General features: G+C 49.0%; 1 protein-coding gene across 1 annotated transcript in view; it reads left to right on the top strand.

Annotated features, from left to right (window-relative positions):
* Window positions 1-15,001: 15,001 nt before the first annotated feature.
* LOC122541283 (leukocyte cysteine proteinase inhibitor 1-like) overlaps window positions 15,002-17,888 on the top strand; it is an 11,475-nt gene continuing 8,588 nt past the window's right edge. The window contains exons 1-2 of the mRNA XM_043677907.1: window positions 15,002-15,330; window positions 15,981-16,082. Coding sequence (XP_043533842.1) covers window positions 15,256-15,330; window positions 15,981-16,082 — 177 coding nt within the window. The 5' untranslated portion in view covers window positions 15,002-15,255. The remainder of the gene's footprint in view (window positions 15,331-15,980; window positions 16,083-17,888) is intronic.

Here is a 17,888-nt window from a genome sequence, read left to right as displayed (position 1 = left end):
GGCCTAAACTGGGAGTGGCATTCCTACCAGCAAAAGACAAACAATTACAGCCCTCCAGGTGTTGGGCCTACATGGAGTTGTACAGATTAGAGGCCTCAGAAAGTAGCTTGACCCTGAACTAGGAGAGGCAACCTCCAGAACTTGAGGACTAAAAGTGAAGGAGAGGGCCTAGACTGTGAAACTTAATCTGGGCCCAGATCCTCAGACCCGGCAGCTGAATTCTGCAGTCTAGAGCAAGTTAGCGGCCTAACAGCAGCAGGCCAGCCTGGTGTGGAGACCTCAGGAACAGCTCAAATGTAGTCATCAAGCAAAACTGAGTGGCATGGTGGCGCAGTGGTTAGCACTACTGCCTCACAGCACCAAGGTCCCAGGTTCGATTCCAGCCTTGGGTGACTGCCTGTGTGGAGTTTACACATTCTCCATGTGTCTGCGTCGGTTTCCTCCCACAGTACAAAAGTGTGTGGGTTAGGTAAATCGCCCTTAGTGTTAGGTGGATTAATTAGAGGGAAATGGGTTTGGTGGGTTACTCTTTGGAGGATTAGTGTGGACTAGTGGGCCGAAGGGCTTGTTTCCACACTATAGGGAATCTAATCTAAGACGGGGACAGTAGGAGTTGTTCATGACGTTCAGCAGAGTAAAACTCTATGATCTCGTGTAAACGTCAACCCATCATTTTTGGCCAAAAAATCTTGTATTTTCCATATACCTCGTGTAAAAGCTGACTCTACTATATTGCATTATCAATATCTTACTGCATGGTCCCATTCACCCACTTAAATGAAATTGCATTCATTCATTCATTCATTCATTCATACTTGTAACTCTACTCATCGCATTTTGTTTGCTATTTTGCGTCTCCATTCATTTATTTGTTCATTCATTCATTCATTCACAACTCTACTTAGCCCATTTGGTTTCCGAAAGCGCACGCTGATTCATTCAGACTAGTATGGAGTCTATCAGTACTTATGCTACGGTTAACATCGCTAAAAAGTTAATCATTTGGATTGTGCCATTATAGCTGAATAAAAGTGAGATACATTAACTACAAAAATCTTTAATTCTCTGACAAATTTGTTAACGATGCTGAGGTTATTAACATACGAGAGTAAATAGGAGGGAAATGGGAGGAAAGTTTAATAGATGTTTCATTGTAAGTGTGCCGTACATGTTCATGCCGGTATGTATAAATAAACTACACTACCAGTAATTCACTCTTGTTTCTTGTGCCTTTACCCGGTAATTACCTTGACAATGAATTCATTGTGTTTTCCTTCTGTGGCTGGGATGAGTTGTGCGATCAAATGGACTTCTGCTAATAATACAGTATTTCGCACTGCAGCATGAATTTCAGCTCCTCAAAACTAATACCCATGTATTACTCGACTCTATTTAACAATAGTCTAAAAACATCGACTTTTCATGAGTATATAAGGTAATATTTTAGAGAAAAAGAATGCACCAGATAAGGAAGCAAAAATAAACACCAAATAATCTACAAGGTACATTATTTTTACCACAGGTCTTTGAGGCTGAACTACCAGAGAGATGGTCTCAGGATAACGGATCCATACACACAGGGAGATGGTCTCAGGATAACAGATCCATACACACAGGGAGATGGTCTCAGGACAACTGATCCAGACAAACAAAATGCAGAAAATTGATTACAGACAGTTGATTGAGAGGAAAGCACATTCCCAAACTATAATCGACACCTGAAAGGGACAGCATGGGGTTAGATACAGGGTAAAGCTCCCTCAACATCAACCTCATCAAACACTCCCAGGACAGGGAACACACATGATTATTTGTAGCGTAAATCTCTCTCAACACTGGCCCATCAAACAGTCCAGGTTGGAGCCAGCACGCGTAGAGATGCTGAGTAATGCTCCTTCTACATTCTCTTTATCAAACAAACACTCTCAGTACAGAGATTGCACAGGGTTAGACACTGTAAAGCTATCTCTACACTGTCACCACCAAACACATCCAGGACAGGGACAGCGTGGTGTTAGAAAGAGAGTTTCTCCTTATCTCTCCTTACTTAAGTCCTATCCTGAGCTTTGATGTCATTGGCAGCAGTGACAGCCCAGCAGGAACCTTGTGAAGGCCAAGTGCAGAGGAGAGTGGGCCCAGCTTAGAGAAATATGAGCCCAGCACAAAGGAGAGTGGGCCCAGCGACAAGGACAGTGGGCCCAGCGGAGGGAGAGTGTGCCCAGCGCAGGGGACAGTAGGCCCAGCGCAAAGAGAGTGGGCCCAATACAGGGGCGAGAGAGCCCAGTGCAGGGGAGAATGGGGCCAGTGCAAGGGAGAGTGGGCCCAGTGCAGAGGAGGGTGGGCCAAGCGCAGGGGACAGTGGGCCCAGCGCTGGGGAGAGTGTGCCCAGTGCAGGGGAGACTGGGCCCAGTGCAGAGGAGAGTGAGCCCAAAGAAGGGGAGAGTCGGCCCAGCACAGGGGAGAGTGGGTGCAGCATAGTGAGAGTGAGCCCAGTGCAGAGGAGGGTTGTCCAAGCGCAGGGGACAGTGGGCCCAGCGCTGGGGAGAGTGTGCCCAGTGCAGGGGAGAGTGGGTGCAGCATAGTGAGAGTGAGCCCAGTGCAGAGGACAGTGGGCCCAGCGATGAGGACAGTGGGCCCAGCGCAGGGGAGAGTGTGCCCAGCACAGGGGAGAGTGGGCGCAGCACAGTGAGAGTGGGCGCAGCACAGGGGAGAGTGGGCCCAATGCAGGTGAGTGTGGGCCCAGCACATGGGAAAGTGGGCTCAGCACAGGGGAGAATGAGCCCAGTGCAAGTGAGAGTGGGCCCAGCACAGGAGAGAGTGGGCCCAGCACGGGGGACAGTGGGCCCAGCGCAGGGGAGAGTAGGGCCTGTGCAGATGACAGTGGGCCCCACACAGGGGAGAGTGGGCCCAGCACTAGAGAGAGTGGGCCCAGCATAGGGGAGAGTGGGCCCAGCGCAGAAGAGACTGGGCCTAGCACAGGGGGAGTAGGCCGAACGCAGGGTAGAGTGTGGCCAGCGCAGATGACAGTGGGCCCCGTACAGTGGACAGTGGGCCAGCGCAGAGAGAGAGGACCCAGCGTAGGGGAGAGTGGGGCGAGCGCAGGGTAGAGTGGGCCCAGCGGAAAGGATATTGGGCCCAGTGGGAGGATAGTGGGTCCCGCACAAGGGAGATTGGGCCCAGTGCAGAGGAGAGTGGGCCCAGTGCAGAGGACAGTGGGCCCAGCGAAGGGGAGAGTGGACCCAACGCAGGGGAGAGTGGGCCCAATGCAGGGGGGAGTGGGCCCAAGTGCGAGGGAAAGTGGGCCCAGTGCAGAAGAGAGTGGGCCCAGCGCAGGAGAGAGTGGGCCGAGTGCAGAGGAGAGTGGGCCCAGAATGAGGGAGAGTGGGTCCATTGCAGAGGAGAGTGATCCCTGCGCAAGGGAGACTGGGCCCAATGCAGGGGCGAGTGAGCTCAGTGCTGAGGAGAGTGAGCTCAGTGCAGAGGAGAGTGGGCCCAGCACAGAGGACAGTGGATCCAGGGCAAGGGAGAGTGGCCCAGTGCACAGAAGAGTGGGCCCAATGTAGGGGAGAGTGGGCCCAGCACAGGGGAGAGTGGGCCCAACGCAGAGGAGAGCGAGCCCAATGCAGTAGAGAGTGGGCCCAGCAGAGAGGAGAGTGGGCTCAGGGCAAGGGAGAGTGACCCAGTGCGAGGAAGAGTAGCCCAGTGAAGTGGAAAGTGGGCCCAGTGCAAGCTACTGTGGCCCTGCATGAGGGATAGTAGGCACAGTGAAGAGGAATGTGGGCCAAGTACAAGAGACAGAGGGCTCAGTGCAGAAGGGAGTGTGCCCAGCGCAAGGGAGAGTGGCCCAGCGTAATGAAGAGAGGCCCAGTGCAGACAAGAGAGGGTGCAGTGAAGCTTTAAGGTTGTGCAGGAGGGAGAGTGGGCCCTGCTTAAGGGAAAATGGGCTCAGTGAAGAGGACAGTGGGCCCAGCACAAGAGACAGTGGGCCCAGTGCAGAAGAGAGTGGGGATCAAGCACAGAGGAGAGTGAGTAAAGTGCAAAGGAGAGTAAGCCCAGTGCAGAGGAGAGGGGGTCAAGCACAGAGGAGAGTGAGCCTAGTGCAGAGGAGAGTGGGTCAAGCACAGAGGAGAGTGAGCCTAGTGCAGAGGCGAGTGGGTCAAGCACAGAGGAGAGTGAGCCTAGTGAAGAGGAGAGTGGTACCAGTGCAGATGACACTGGGCCCATTGCAGAGGAGAGTGAGTCCAGTGCAGATGAGAGTGGAACCCAAACACATTCAGCGCAGAAGATTGTACAAAAGCACAGGATGGTGTTTGCCCAGTGAGGAGGGGTGTACACCCAGCACAGGGGAGAGTGGGCCCATTGAGGAGGATGATTGACCCAGCGCAAGGGAGTACAGACCCAGTGAGCGACCTCATGTTTCCCCAATGAGGACTTTGTCTGCGACCTGACTTACGTTTCCAGGTGAGCACAGGAAGTGACATCAGAGTTGGCGGCTGCTACATCGACGCAGGTGCCTTTGCTGAGCTAGGCCCAGCGGTGAAAGATGGCACCTGAGTATCGGTGACTTTGTTGTTGGTTTTGTGTGGATGGAGATGTAGTGAGATACGGGATGGTAACACAGGCATCCTGGATGATGTGCTGGCTGAGGACTGATGGACTCTCTTTAAACTAAAGCTTTCTTTCATGGCATTATTCTTAAATTATTCAGAATGGCACAGAGACGTGACAACAGATGAAAGCTTTTTACTGTATTATTCTGCAAACTTGTGACCAGTAAGCTTTATTAAAATCATTCAGTCATTGGAGTAAATCTCCCTCCCTGTGAGTGACAGCGCATTGTTTAAAAGTGGAATCATTTGCCTTTCCCAGAAGCTTGCCTTGCCCTGTTTCCTGCTGACACTTCCAACACTGTCATTGAATACATGTTCCCATCATTACTTTCACCAGCCTTGCTGTAGTCACCTTGTCCAGCTGACCCAGATTAAGGAGCCAATCGCTCTGAGGAGCACAGTTCCTGTCAACAGGGATTCAATTTCCCAACTTTCTCAATGGTTTGGAAGTATTTCGTACTTGTCCCAAAACGGAAATAAAGTTTCTGCTCTGCACCTACTAATGGAGATCTTGTGTTGTCCCTTTCTCAGGTGTATCGTTCTATGTTGCAGCTTTTCATGCTGCAGCATTTGAAGCCCCTTGGTGTTTTCCCTGGAACGGTCTGTGTTGTGACATGATGGATTGCTCATACCAACTCCTCTGTCTTTCTCACAGTGAACAGGATCAGACCTGTTGCTGCATATTGGGAGGCAGCCTGTCATGTTCTAAACTACTGCTTGGGTAAATAAATCTGTGCAAAAGTGTCCTGCCTGAGATTTAATAACAATCCGTCAGATGCATTCAAAACATCAGTTTCAGAATAGTTCAGTGTGAGATTACAATATGCTTCAATGTACTCTCCAGGTGATGGAGAGATTCTGAGTTGTATACCAGGGATTTCATCACAGAAAAATTCTGAGTGCACTATTCCATCAGAATAGAAAATGCTAGATTCGTTCAATTAAACCTCCGACAGTGCAGTACTCCCTCAGTACTGACCCTCTGACAGTGCAGCAATCCCTCAGTACTGACCATCTGACAGTGCAGCAATCCCTCAGTACTGACCATTACTAATGATACTCTGGCAATGCAGCACTCCCTCTGCGCTAATATTCTGACCATGCAATACATCCTCAATACTGATCCTTTGACACTGCAGCACTCCTTCAGCACTGACCTTCTAACTGTGTAAAACAGCCTCAACACTGACGTTCCGACAATGTAGCACACTCTCTGCAGTGACCTTCTGTCTGTGCAATACATCCTCAGTACTGACTCGCCGACACTGCAGCACTCCCTCAGCGCTGAACTTCTGACCGTGTAACACATCCTCAATACTGACCCTCTGACAATGCAGCATTCCCTCAGTATTGATGTTCTGACTGTCCAACACATCCTCAATAATGACGATCCGACAATGCAGCACTCCCTCAGCACTGATCTTCTGACTGCGGAAACATCCTCAATACTGACCTTCGATAATGCAGCACTCTCTCTGCAGACCTCCTGACTTTGCAATATATCCTCAACACTAACGCTCTGACAATGCAGCACTCCCTCAGCACTGATATTCTGACTGTGCAATACATCCTCATTACTGACCCTCCGACAATCTTTGGCGGCACGGTGGCACAGTGGTTAGCACTGCTGCCTCACAGCGCCAAAGACCCGGGTTCAATTCCCGCCTCAGGCGACTGACTGTGTGGAGTTTGCACGTTCTCCCCGTGTCTGCGTGGGTTTCCTCCGGGTGCTCCGGTTTCCTCCCACAGTCCAAAGATGTGCAGGTCAGGTGAATTGGCCATGCTAAATTGCCCATAGTGTTAGGTAAGGGGTAAATGTATGGGTGGGTTGCGCTTCGGCGGGGCGGTGTGGACTTGTTGGGCCGAAGGGCCTGTTTCCACACTGTAAGTAATCTAATCTAATCTAATCTAATCAATGCAGCACTCCCTCAGCATTGACCTTCTGATTGTGCAATACATCCTCAATACTTACGCTCTGACAATGCAACACTCCGTCATCACAGATTTAGTGACTGTGCAATGTATCCTCAAATCCGATCCTCCGACAACGCAGTACTCTCTCAACACTGATATTCTGACTGTGCAATACATCCTCACTACTGACCCTCCGACAATACAGTACTCCCTCAGCATTGACCTTTGAACTGTACAATAAATCCTTAACACTGACAGTCCGACAACGCAGCACTCCCTCAGCACTGACCGGCTGACTGAGCAATACATTCTCAATGCTGACACTACGACGATGCAGTACTCCCTTAGCACTGACCATCTTACTGTGAACACACCCTCAATACTGACCCTCCGACATGCAGCACTCCATCAGCACTGACCTTCGGACTGTGCAATACATCCTCAATACAGACCCTCCGACAATGCAGCACACCCTCAGCACTGGCCTTCTGACTGTGCAATACACCCTCAACACGTACCCTCCAACAATGCAGCACTCCCTCAGCACGGACCTTCTGAATTTGCAATATGAGAATCAACGTTTCGGGCATAAGCCTGAAGAAGGGCTTATGCCCGAAACGTCGATTCTCCTGTTAATTACATCCCCAACATGAAGATCCGACAGTGCAGATCTCCCTCAGCACTGACATTTTGATTTTGCAATGCATCCTTAGTACTGACACTCCAACAATGTAGCACTCCCTCAGCAGTGACCTTCTGACTGTACAATAAATCCTCAACACTGACCCTCTGACAATGCAGCACTCCCTCAGCACTGACCTTCTAACTCTGCAATACTTACTCAATACTTACCCGCAGACCCTGCAGCACTCCCTCAGAACTGACCTTCTGACTGTGCGATAAATCGTCAACACTGATCTCTGACAATGGAACACTCACTCAGCACTGACTTTCTGACTGTACAATACATGATCAATACGGACATTATGAAAACGCATCAGTCCCTCAGCACTGAGCTTCTGAGTGTGTAACACACACTCAATAATGATACTCTGACAATGCAACACTCCCTCAGCACTGACCTTCTGACTGTGCAATACATCCTCAATACAGATCCTTTGACAATGCAGCAGCCCTTCAGCACTGATCATCTCACTGCGTGATACATCCTTAATACTGACACTCCGATAATGCAGCATTCCCTCAGCACAGACCTTCTGAATGTGCATTACATCCGCAATAATGACCCTCCGACAATGCTGCACTCCGTCACCACTGACTTACTGACTATGCAATACATTAGCAAAGCTGATCCTCCAACAATGCACTACTCCCTCAGCACTGACCTTCTGACTGTGCAACACATTCTCAATACTGACGTTCCAACAATGCTGCACTCACTCAGCACTGAACTTCTGTCTGTGGAATACATTCTCAATACTGTCCCTCCGACAATGCATCACTCCCACATCAATGGCCTTCTGACTGTGCAATACATCTTCAATACTGACCATCCGACAATGCAGCGCTCCCTCAGGGTTGACTGTCTGACAGTGCAATACATTATCAATATTGACCCTTTGACAATGGAACACTCACTCAGCACTGACTTTCTGACTCTGTAATACATTCTCACTACTGACTCACCGACACTGCAGCACTCCCTCTGCACTGATCTTCTTTCTGTGTAACACACACTTAGTGCTGACCCTCAGAAAATGCAGCACTGCCTCAGCACTGATCTTCTGACTGTGCAATAAATCCTCAACACTGACCATGTGACAATGCAGTCCTCTGTCAGCACTGAACTTCTGACAGTGAAAAACACCCTCAATACTGATACTCCGACAATACAGCACTCCCTCAGCATGGACCTTCTGATTGTGCAATACATCCTAAATACTGATCCTCCGACAATGCAGCACTCCCTCAGCATGGACCTTCTGAATTTGCAATATATCCTCAATACTGATATTCTGGCAACGCTCTACTCACTCAGTAGTGAACTTCTGACTGTGCAATACGTCCCCAAAAACGGATGATCTGACAATGGAGATGTCCCTCAGCACTGACCTTCTGAGTGTGTAGCATACACTCAATACTGATGCTCTAACAATGCGGCACTGCCTCAGCACTGAACTACTGACTGTGCAATACAATACATACTCAACACTAGTCCTTCGACAATGCACTACTTCCTCAGTACTGAACTTCTGACTGTGCCATTCATCCCCAACACTCACACTGCGACAATGCCGCACTACCTCAGCACTAATATTCTGACTGTGCAATACATCCTCTTTACAGACCCTCCGACAATGCAGCTTTCCCTCAGAACTGACCATCGAACTGTGCAACACATACTTATTACTGACAGTCAGACAATGCAGCACTCCCTCAGCACTGCCGTTCTGATTGTACAATAAATACTCAACGCTGACCGTCTGACAATTCAGTATTCCCTCAGCAATGAGCTTCTGACAGTGCAATACATCCTCAATACTGACCCTCTGACAATGTAGCATTCCCTCAGCACTGACCTTCTGACAGTGCAATACACCCTCAATACTGACCCTCCGACAATGTAGCACTCCCTCAGTACTGACCTTCTGACAGTGCAATTAATTCTCAATACTGACCCTCAGACAATGTAGCATTCCCTCAGTACTGACCTTCTGACAGTGCAATACACCCTCAATACTGACCCTCCGACAATGCAGCACACCCTCAGCATTAACCTTCTGATTGTGCAATAAATCCACAATACTAACGCTCTGACAATGCAGCAATCTGTCACCACCAGATTACTGACAGTGCAATACATCCTGAACACTGACACTCTAACAATGCAGCACTCCCTCAGCACTGACTTTACGACTGTGCAACACATCCTCAACAGAGACCCTCGGATAATGCAGCACTCCCTCAGCATGGACCTTCTGAATTTGCAATATATCCTCAATACTGACCTTCGACAATGCAGCACTCCCTCAAAACACACCTCCTGATTGTGCAATACATCTGTAATACTGACCCTCCAATAATGCTGCACTCTGTCACCACTGACTTACTGACTGTGCAATACATCCTCAATACTGATCCACTGACAACGCACTATTCCCTCAGTACTGAACGTCTGACTGTTAAATACATCCCCAACACTGAAGATCCGACAGTGCAGATCTCCCTCGGCACTGACATTCTGATTTTTGAAACGCAACCTCAGCACTGACACTCTGACAATGCAGCATTCCCTCAGCACTGACCTTCTGACTGTGCAATAAATCCTCAACACTGACCCTCTGACAATGCAGCGCTCCCTCAGCACAGACCTTCTAACTCTGCAATACTTGCTCAATACTGACCCGCAGACACAGCAGCACACCCTCAGTTCTGACCTTCTGACTGTACAATAAATCGTCAACACTGACCTCTGACAATGGAACACTCACTCAGCACTAACTTTCTGACTGTACAATACATGCTCAATACAGACATTATGACAATGCATTACTCCCTCAGCACTGAGCTGCTGAGTGTGTAACACACACGCAATAATGATACTCTGACAATGCAGCACTCCCTCAGCACTGACCTTCTGACTGTGCAATACATCCTCAATACAGATCTGCCGATAGTGCGGTGGCCTTTCAGCACTGACCTTCTGATTGCGTGTTACATCATTAATACTGACACTCCGATAATGCAGCACTCACTCAACACGGACTTCTGAATTTGCAATATATCCTTAATACTGACCTTCGACAATGCAGCACTCACTCAACACAGACCTTCATAACGTGCAATACATCCGCAATATTGACCCTCCGACAATGCTGCACTCCGTCACCACTGACTTACTGACGGTGCAATGCATCATCAAAGCTGATCCTCCGAGAATGCACTACTCCCTCAGCACTGATATTCTGACTGTGCAATACATCCTCAGTATTGTCCCTCTGACAATGCAGCACTCCCTCAGCACTGACCTTCTAACTCTGCAATACTTGCTCAATACTGACATTGTAGCACTCGACCTTCGATAATGCAGCACTCACTCAAAACACACCTCCTGATTGTGCAATACATCTGTAATACAGCACTCCATCACCACTGACTTACTGACTGTGCAATACATCCTCAATACATCCACAGACACAGCAGCACTCCTTCAGCACTAACTTTCTGACTGTACAATACATGCTCAATACAGACATTATGACAATGCATTGCTCCCTCAACACTGAGCTTCTGAGCGTGTAACACACACTCAATACTGATACTCTGACAATGCAGCGCTTCCACAGAACTGACTTTCTGACTGTGCAATAAACCCTCAAGACTTACCCTCTGACAATGCAGCCCACCCTCATAACTGACCTTCTTAGTGTGCAATACACACTCAATACTGACCGTCCGACAAAGCAGCACACCCTCAGCACTGTTCTCCTGACATTGCAATAAATCCTCAATACTGACACTCCGACAATGCAGTACTCCCTCAGCACTGACCTTCTGACTGTGCAATACACCCTCAACACGTCTCCTCCAACAATGCAGCACTCTCTCAGCACGGACCTTCTGAATTTGCAATATATCCTCAATATTGACCTTCAACAATGCAGCACTCCCTCAAAATACACCTCTTGATTGTGCAATACATCTGTAATACTGACCCTCCAATAATGCTGCACTCCGTCACCACTGACTTACTGACTGAGCAATCGATCCTCAATACTGATCCTCCGACAACGCACTACTCCCTCAGTACTGAACTTCTGACTGTGCAATGCATCCGCAACACTGAAGATTCGACAGTGCAGATCTCCCGCAGCACTGACCTTCTGACTTTGCAATAAATCCTCAGCACTGACACTCTGACAATGCAGCACTCCCTCAGCACTGACCCTCTAACTCTGCAATACTTGCTCAATACTGACCCACAGACACAGCAGCAGCCGCACTCCCTCAGAACTGACCTGATTGTGCAATAAGTCATCAACACTGACCACGCGCAATGGAGCACTCACTCAACACTGACCTTCTGACTGTACAATACATGCTCAATACTGACGTTATGACAATGCAGTACTCCCTCAGCACTGAGTTTCTGAGTATGTAACACACACTCAACACTGACACTCCGACAATGTAGCACTCCCTCAGCACTGACCATCTGACTGTGCAATACATCCTCAATACTGACCCTCCGACAATGCAGCACTCCCTCAGCACTGACTTTCGCCCTGTGCAAAACATTCTCAATACTGATCCTCCGACAGTGCAGTACACACTCAGCACTGACCTACTGACTGTGCAATAAATTTTCAATACTGACCCTCCAACAATGCAGCACTCCCTCAGCACTGACCTTCTGAAAGTGCAATAGATCCTCAGTACTGATCCTCCGACATTGCATTGCTGAGTGAGTGCACCACTGTTGCAAGGTCAGTCCTGATGGGGTGTTGCTCTGTACTGAGGGAGTTTTACTCTGTCCGAGTGTCAGTACTGAAGGTGTGTTGTTCTTGTCGGAGTGTCAGTACTGAGGGTGGGTTACCCTGTCGGAATGTCAGCACTGAGGGGTGTTACTCTGTCAGAGTGTCAGTAATGAGGGGGATGTTGCTCTTTTGGAGTATCAGTACTGAGGGGATGTTACTCTGTTGGAGTGTCAGTACTGAGGGGGTGTTGCTCCGTAGGAGTGTCAGCACTCAGGGGGATGTTGCTCTTTTGGAGTATAGTACTGCGGGGATGTTACTCTGTGGGAGTGTCAGTATGTGGGAGTGTTCCTCTGTCGGAGTGCCAGTACTGAGGCAATGTTACTCTGTCAGTGTGCCAATACTGAGGGGGTGTCGCTGTGTCGGAGTGCCAGTACAGAGGTGATGTTACTCTGTCAGAGTGTCAGTACTGAGGGGGTGTCACTTGGTCGGAATGTCAGTACAGAGGGGATGATACTCTGTTGGAGTGTCAGTAAGGGGTGTTGCTGTTTTGGAGTGACAGTACTGAGGGTCTGTTACTCTGTCAGCTTATCAACACTGAGAGGATGTTACTCTGTCAGAGTGTCAGTACTGAGAGGGTGTTGCTGTGTCAGTGTGTCAATACTGAGGGGTGTTACTCTGTCAGCTTGTCAGCACTGAGGGGGTGTTACTCTGTTGGAGTGTCAGTACTGAGTTGATGTTATTCTGTCCGAATGTCAGTAGAGAGGAGCTTTACTCTGTCAGATTGTCAGTACTGAGGGGCAGTTACTCTTGTGGAGTATCAGTACTGAAGTGGTGTTGCTGTGTTGGAGTGTCAGTACTGAGGGGGTGTTACTCTGTCAGAGTGTCAGTACTGAAGTGGTGTTGCTGTGGTGGAGTGTCAGTACTGAGGGGGTGTTACTCTGTCAGAGTGTCAGTACTGAAATGGTGTTACTGTGTTGGAGTGTCAGTACTGAGGGGGTTTTACACTGTGTGTCAGTACTGACAGGGTGGTACTCTGTCGGAGTGTCACTACTGACGGGGTGTTACTCTGTTGCAGTGTCAGTACTGAGGGGGTGTTACTCTATTGGAGTGTCAGTACTGAGGGCGGTGTTGCTGTGTTGGAGTGTCAGGACTGAAGGGGTGTTGCTGTGTTGGAGTGTCAGTACTGAGGGGGTGTTACTCTGTCAGAGTGTCAGGACTGAAGGGGTGTTGCTGTTTTGGAGTGTCAGTACTGAGGGGTGTTACTCTGTCAGAGTGTCAGTACTAAGCGGGTGTTACTCTGTCAGAGTGTCAGTACTAAGCGTGTGTTACTCTGTCAGAGTGTCAGTACTAAGCGGGTGTTACTCTGTTGGAGTGTCAGTACTGAAGGGGTGTTGCTGTGTCGGAATGCCAGTACTGAGGGGGGTGTTGCTGTGTCAGTGTGTTAGCACTGAGGGGGTGTTACTCTGTTGGAGTGTCAGTACTGAGGGCGGTGTTGCTGTGTTGGAGTGTCAGTACTGAGGGGGTGTTACTCTGTCAGAGTGTCAGTACTAAGCGGGTGTTACTCTGTCAGAGTGTCAGTACTAAGCGGGTGTTACTCTGTTGGAGTGTCAGTACTGAGTGGGTGTTACTCTGTCGGAGTGTCAGTACTGAGGGCGGTGTTGCTGTGTTGGAGTGTCAGTACTGAGCAGCTGTTACTCTGTCGCAGAGTCACTACTGAGGGGGTGTTGCTGTGTCATTGTGTCAGCACTGAGGGGGTGTTACTCTGTCGGACTGTCAGTACTGAGGCGATGTTACTCTGTCAGAGTGTCAGTACTGATGGGGTGTTGATGAATCAGAGTGTCAGTAGTCAGGGGGTGTTACTCTGTCAGACTGTCAGTATTGAGGGCGTTTTACACTGCGTGTCAGTACTGAGGGAGTGGCAATCTGTCGGAGTGTCAGTACTGAGGGCCGTGTTGCTGTGTTGAAGTGTCACTACTGAGGGGGATGTTACTCTGTCGGAGTGTCAGTACTGAGGGGGTGTTACTCTGTTGGAGTGTCAGTACTGAAGGGGTGTTGTTGTGTCTGTGTGTCAGTACTCAGGAGGGTGTTGCTGTGTCGGTGTATCAGTAGTGACGGGGTGTTACTCTGTCAGTGTGTTAGCACTGAGGGGGTGTTATTCTGTTGGAGTGTCAGTACTGAGCGGGTGTTACTCTGTTGGAGTGTCAGTACTGAAGGGATGTTGCTGTGTCAGAGTGTCAGCACTCAGGGATTGTTACTCTGTCAGAGTGACAGTACTGAGGGGAGTGTTGCTGTATCAGTGTGTCAGCACTGAGGGGGTGTTACTCTGTCGGATTGTCAGTACTGAGTGGGTGTTACTGTTTTGGAGTGTCAGCACTCAGGGGGTGTTACTCTGATGGAGTGTCAGTACTGAGGGAGTGTTACTATGTTGGAGTGTCAGTACTTAAGGGGTGTTGCTGTGTTGGAGTGTCAGCACTCAGGGGGTGTTACTCTGTCGGGGTGTCAGTACTGAGGTTGCTGTTGCTGTGTCAGTGTGTCAGTACTGAGGGTTGTTACTCTGTCTGAGTGCCAGTACTGAGGGAGTGTTACTCTGTTGGAGTGTCAGTACTGAAGAAGTGTTGCTGGGTTGGAGTGTCAGTACTGAGAGGGTTTTACTGTGTCGGATTGTCAGTACTGAGGGGCTGTTACTCTGTTGGAGTGTCAGCACTGAGGGGGTATTACTCTGTTGAAGTGTCAGTATTGAGGGGGTGTTGCTGTGTTGGTGTGTCAGTACTGAGGGAGTGTTAATCTGTCGGAGTGCCAGTACTGAAGGGGTGTTACTGTGTCAGTACTGAGGGCGTGTTACTCTGTCGGAGAGTCAGTACTGAAGGGGTGTTACTCTGTCGGACTGTCAGTACTGAGGGGGTGTTATTCTGTGAACAGCCGAAAACTACACACGGCACCAAAGTTAATCCAAGACTGCTCACTCCATTCGTGTCTTCAATCCTCATCACTAAGATCACAGGAAATGACAAGCTGAAGGTGGCATGAAAAGAAAGAAGGGAATTTTGCAAACAAAGAGAGAAGGAAGGAGAGAATGGGGCAAACACAAACACCAGCACTCCTGCCTCCCCCCCATTTCCAGGTGACAGGAACAAGCAAACGATGACAGACTGCGGGTGGAGTCATCAGCAAGGCAGAGATTTCCTGGTGGAGTAGCCTCATCACTGAGGGGAGGAGCAAGAGGAAGGGGCACACTTTATAAGCGTAGAAAGCTGGACAGGACACATAGAGCGAGAGGCAGAGACACACGAAGAATGGCAACACAGTTAGTGGGTGGTTTAACTGAACCTGCAGCCGTCACCGAAGAGATTCAGGCCATTGTCCAGTTTGTAAGTAAACCATCTCCATATCCTCTTTGATATGTAGAATAAACCCGACAAGTTTTTTTTTAGATTAGATTCCCTACAGTGTGGAAACAGGCCCTTCAGTCCAACAAGCCCACACTGACCCTCCGAAGGGTAACCCCCCACCCCCCCAGACCCATTTCCCTCTGACTAATGCACTAACACTACAAGCAATTTTCCGTGGCCAATTCACCTGACCTGCACATTTTTGAATTGTGCGAGGAAACGGGATCACGTGGAGGAACCACACGCAGACACAGGGAGAATGCGCAAACTCCACACAGACATTCACCCGAAGCTGGAATCGAACATGGGACTCTGGTGCTGTGAGGCACTGAGCCACTAATCTAATCAAATCCACTCCACTTTTCAATAGATCTGTATGTGACCAACTGTACTGACCGTCTGACAGTACAGCACTCCTTCGGCGCTGACCCTCTGACAGTGCGGACTCCATCAGTACTGACGCTCTGACAGTGTGGCGTTCCCTCAGCACTGACCCTCCAACAGTGCGGCGTTCCCTCAGCACTGACCCTCTGACAGTGCGGCACTCCCTCAGCACTGACTCTCTGACAATGAATATGTTCCACACAAACGCTGACTTTTTCTGTTTCTTTCTGTTGTGGTGTTGCCAGTTGAAGCCCTTGGTTTTGGAACGGTTGAATAAACCTCTGCATGTTTATCACGCTATCTCATATCGCTCACAACTGGTAGCTGGAATGAATTACTTCATCAAGGTATGTAAACAGAATTAACCTAATTTCCTCTGACACAGAATGTACCCACAGCTCTTTCTGAAGACCAGGCACATTACACACTGCCATGTCCATTCCAACCCTGGACCCTGGTCTGCAATTCGATGACTATCTGACTGTGTGCTGAACTTCCCTTTTCTACTGACCCAGCAGGATGTTATTGTTCCTGCTTGTAGCTGTTCCTGCCTTTGTGATCTGCTGTCACACTCGATCCCATTCGTCTCTCTCATCCTGCCCTTCCACATTTACCCAGCATGCTGTGTGACATTGGCCTTCCCACTCTGTCTGGGACAACCCCTCTTCCTGCTGCCCTCCATGCTGCCTTCTCTGGAGCTTTCCAATCTGATCAAATGGACAATCTCCTGACATCCTGACCATAACCATCCCCCTCGTGATCCTAATTCATGTCTCTATCCAACCTACACTTCATCGTTCTCTGCTTCAAAAGACTTATTGTATTCTTCTTTGACGAATATCCAATCTCCCTTCATTGGGAAAACTCCCTCAGCTCAGTGTTTGGAAATGTTTGCCCCCTGCTGCATTCCTTCTCTCTCGGTGCTCAATGAATAAATGTCCCAAGTCACTAGGCCGACAATGTTTGGGATTGATTTGACCAGAGATTTCTGTAATGGCTCCAGTGAAGGACAAGGGAGATAGTTTGAAATGTAGAAGCTCAGATATTACAGGGGGTTGTATGGACTGGAGATGGTTACAAAGATGGAGTGTGTTTTCTGGGTTTGAGGAGGTAGTAACTTTGGGAGGATTATAGACTCAGATTGAATGGAAACAGACCTTTTGGTCCAACCAGTCCACACTGACCATAATCCCAAAATAAACTAGTGCCACCTATGTGCTCCTGGCCTATATCCCTCCAAATCTTTTGTATTCGTGTACCAATCCAAATGTCTTTGAAACGTTGTGACTGTGCTTGCACCCACCACTATCTTAGAAGTTCATTCCATACCCAAATCATTCTGTGTAAAAAGTGTTGCCTCTCATGCCTTTTTCAAAGCTCTCTCCTCTCATCTTGAAACGAAGCCCCCTCATAATGAAATCCCCCATCCTTGGGGGATGTAACCTACAATTCACCTTAGCTATACCAATCACAATTTTATAAACCTCTAGAAGGTCACTTCTCAACGTTCTACGCTCAAGTGAAAAAGGTCTTGGCTTTTCCTGCCAATTTTCATAATTCAACACTTTCATCACCACCAACACCCTGCTAAATCTCTCCCAAATCCTCTCCAGCTGAATCATATCCTTCCTGTAACATGGCAAGCAGAACTGGATACAGGAATCTAGGGGACACTTCACCAACGTCCTGAACCACCTCAACACGAGGTCCCGACTCCTGTACTCGAAGGTCTGAATAATAAAGACAAGCATGGCTAATCATTTTCTTCCCCACCCTGCGCCTGTAAAGAACGAAGAGTTATGTTCATGAACCTCTAGGTCTCTCTGATCTCCAACACTACCCAAGGCCCACCATTGATTGAATAATGGGGCTGTATCATGTTACAGAGATAGAGAGGGCTTTGGGAACTGGATGAGGCGAGTGAGATAAAGAAGGCTGTCGGAGCTAGAGGAGATTACAGAGATAAGGAGGTGGCAAGGGACCACATGAGGTTCCAGGAATATTGTACGGCCTGGAGGAGGTGAGATGTACGAAGAGTTGCCGGGGCAGGAGGAGGTTAGAGATAGGGAAAGGTGTAGGTGTTGGAGGAGGTTACAGAGATAGTGAGGGGTGTAGGGGCTGGAGGGGGCTAGAGATAGGGAGGGGTGTATGGG

Source organism: Chiloscyllium plagiosum, chromosome 37 (genome assembly GCF_004010195.1).
Source record: "Chiloscyllium plagiosum isolate BGI_BamShark_2017 chromosome 37, ASM401019v2, whole genome shotgun sequence".
Classification (NCBI taxonomy): Eukaryota; Metazoa; Chordata; class Chondrichthyes; order Orectolobiformes; family Hemiscylliidae; genus Chiloscyllium; species Chiloscyllium plagiosum.
The sequence above is the reverse complement of the archived record's forward strand: the minus strand, read 5'-3'. Positions and strand labels throughout refer to the sequence as shown.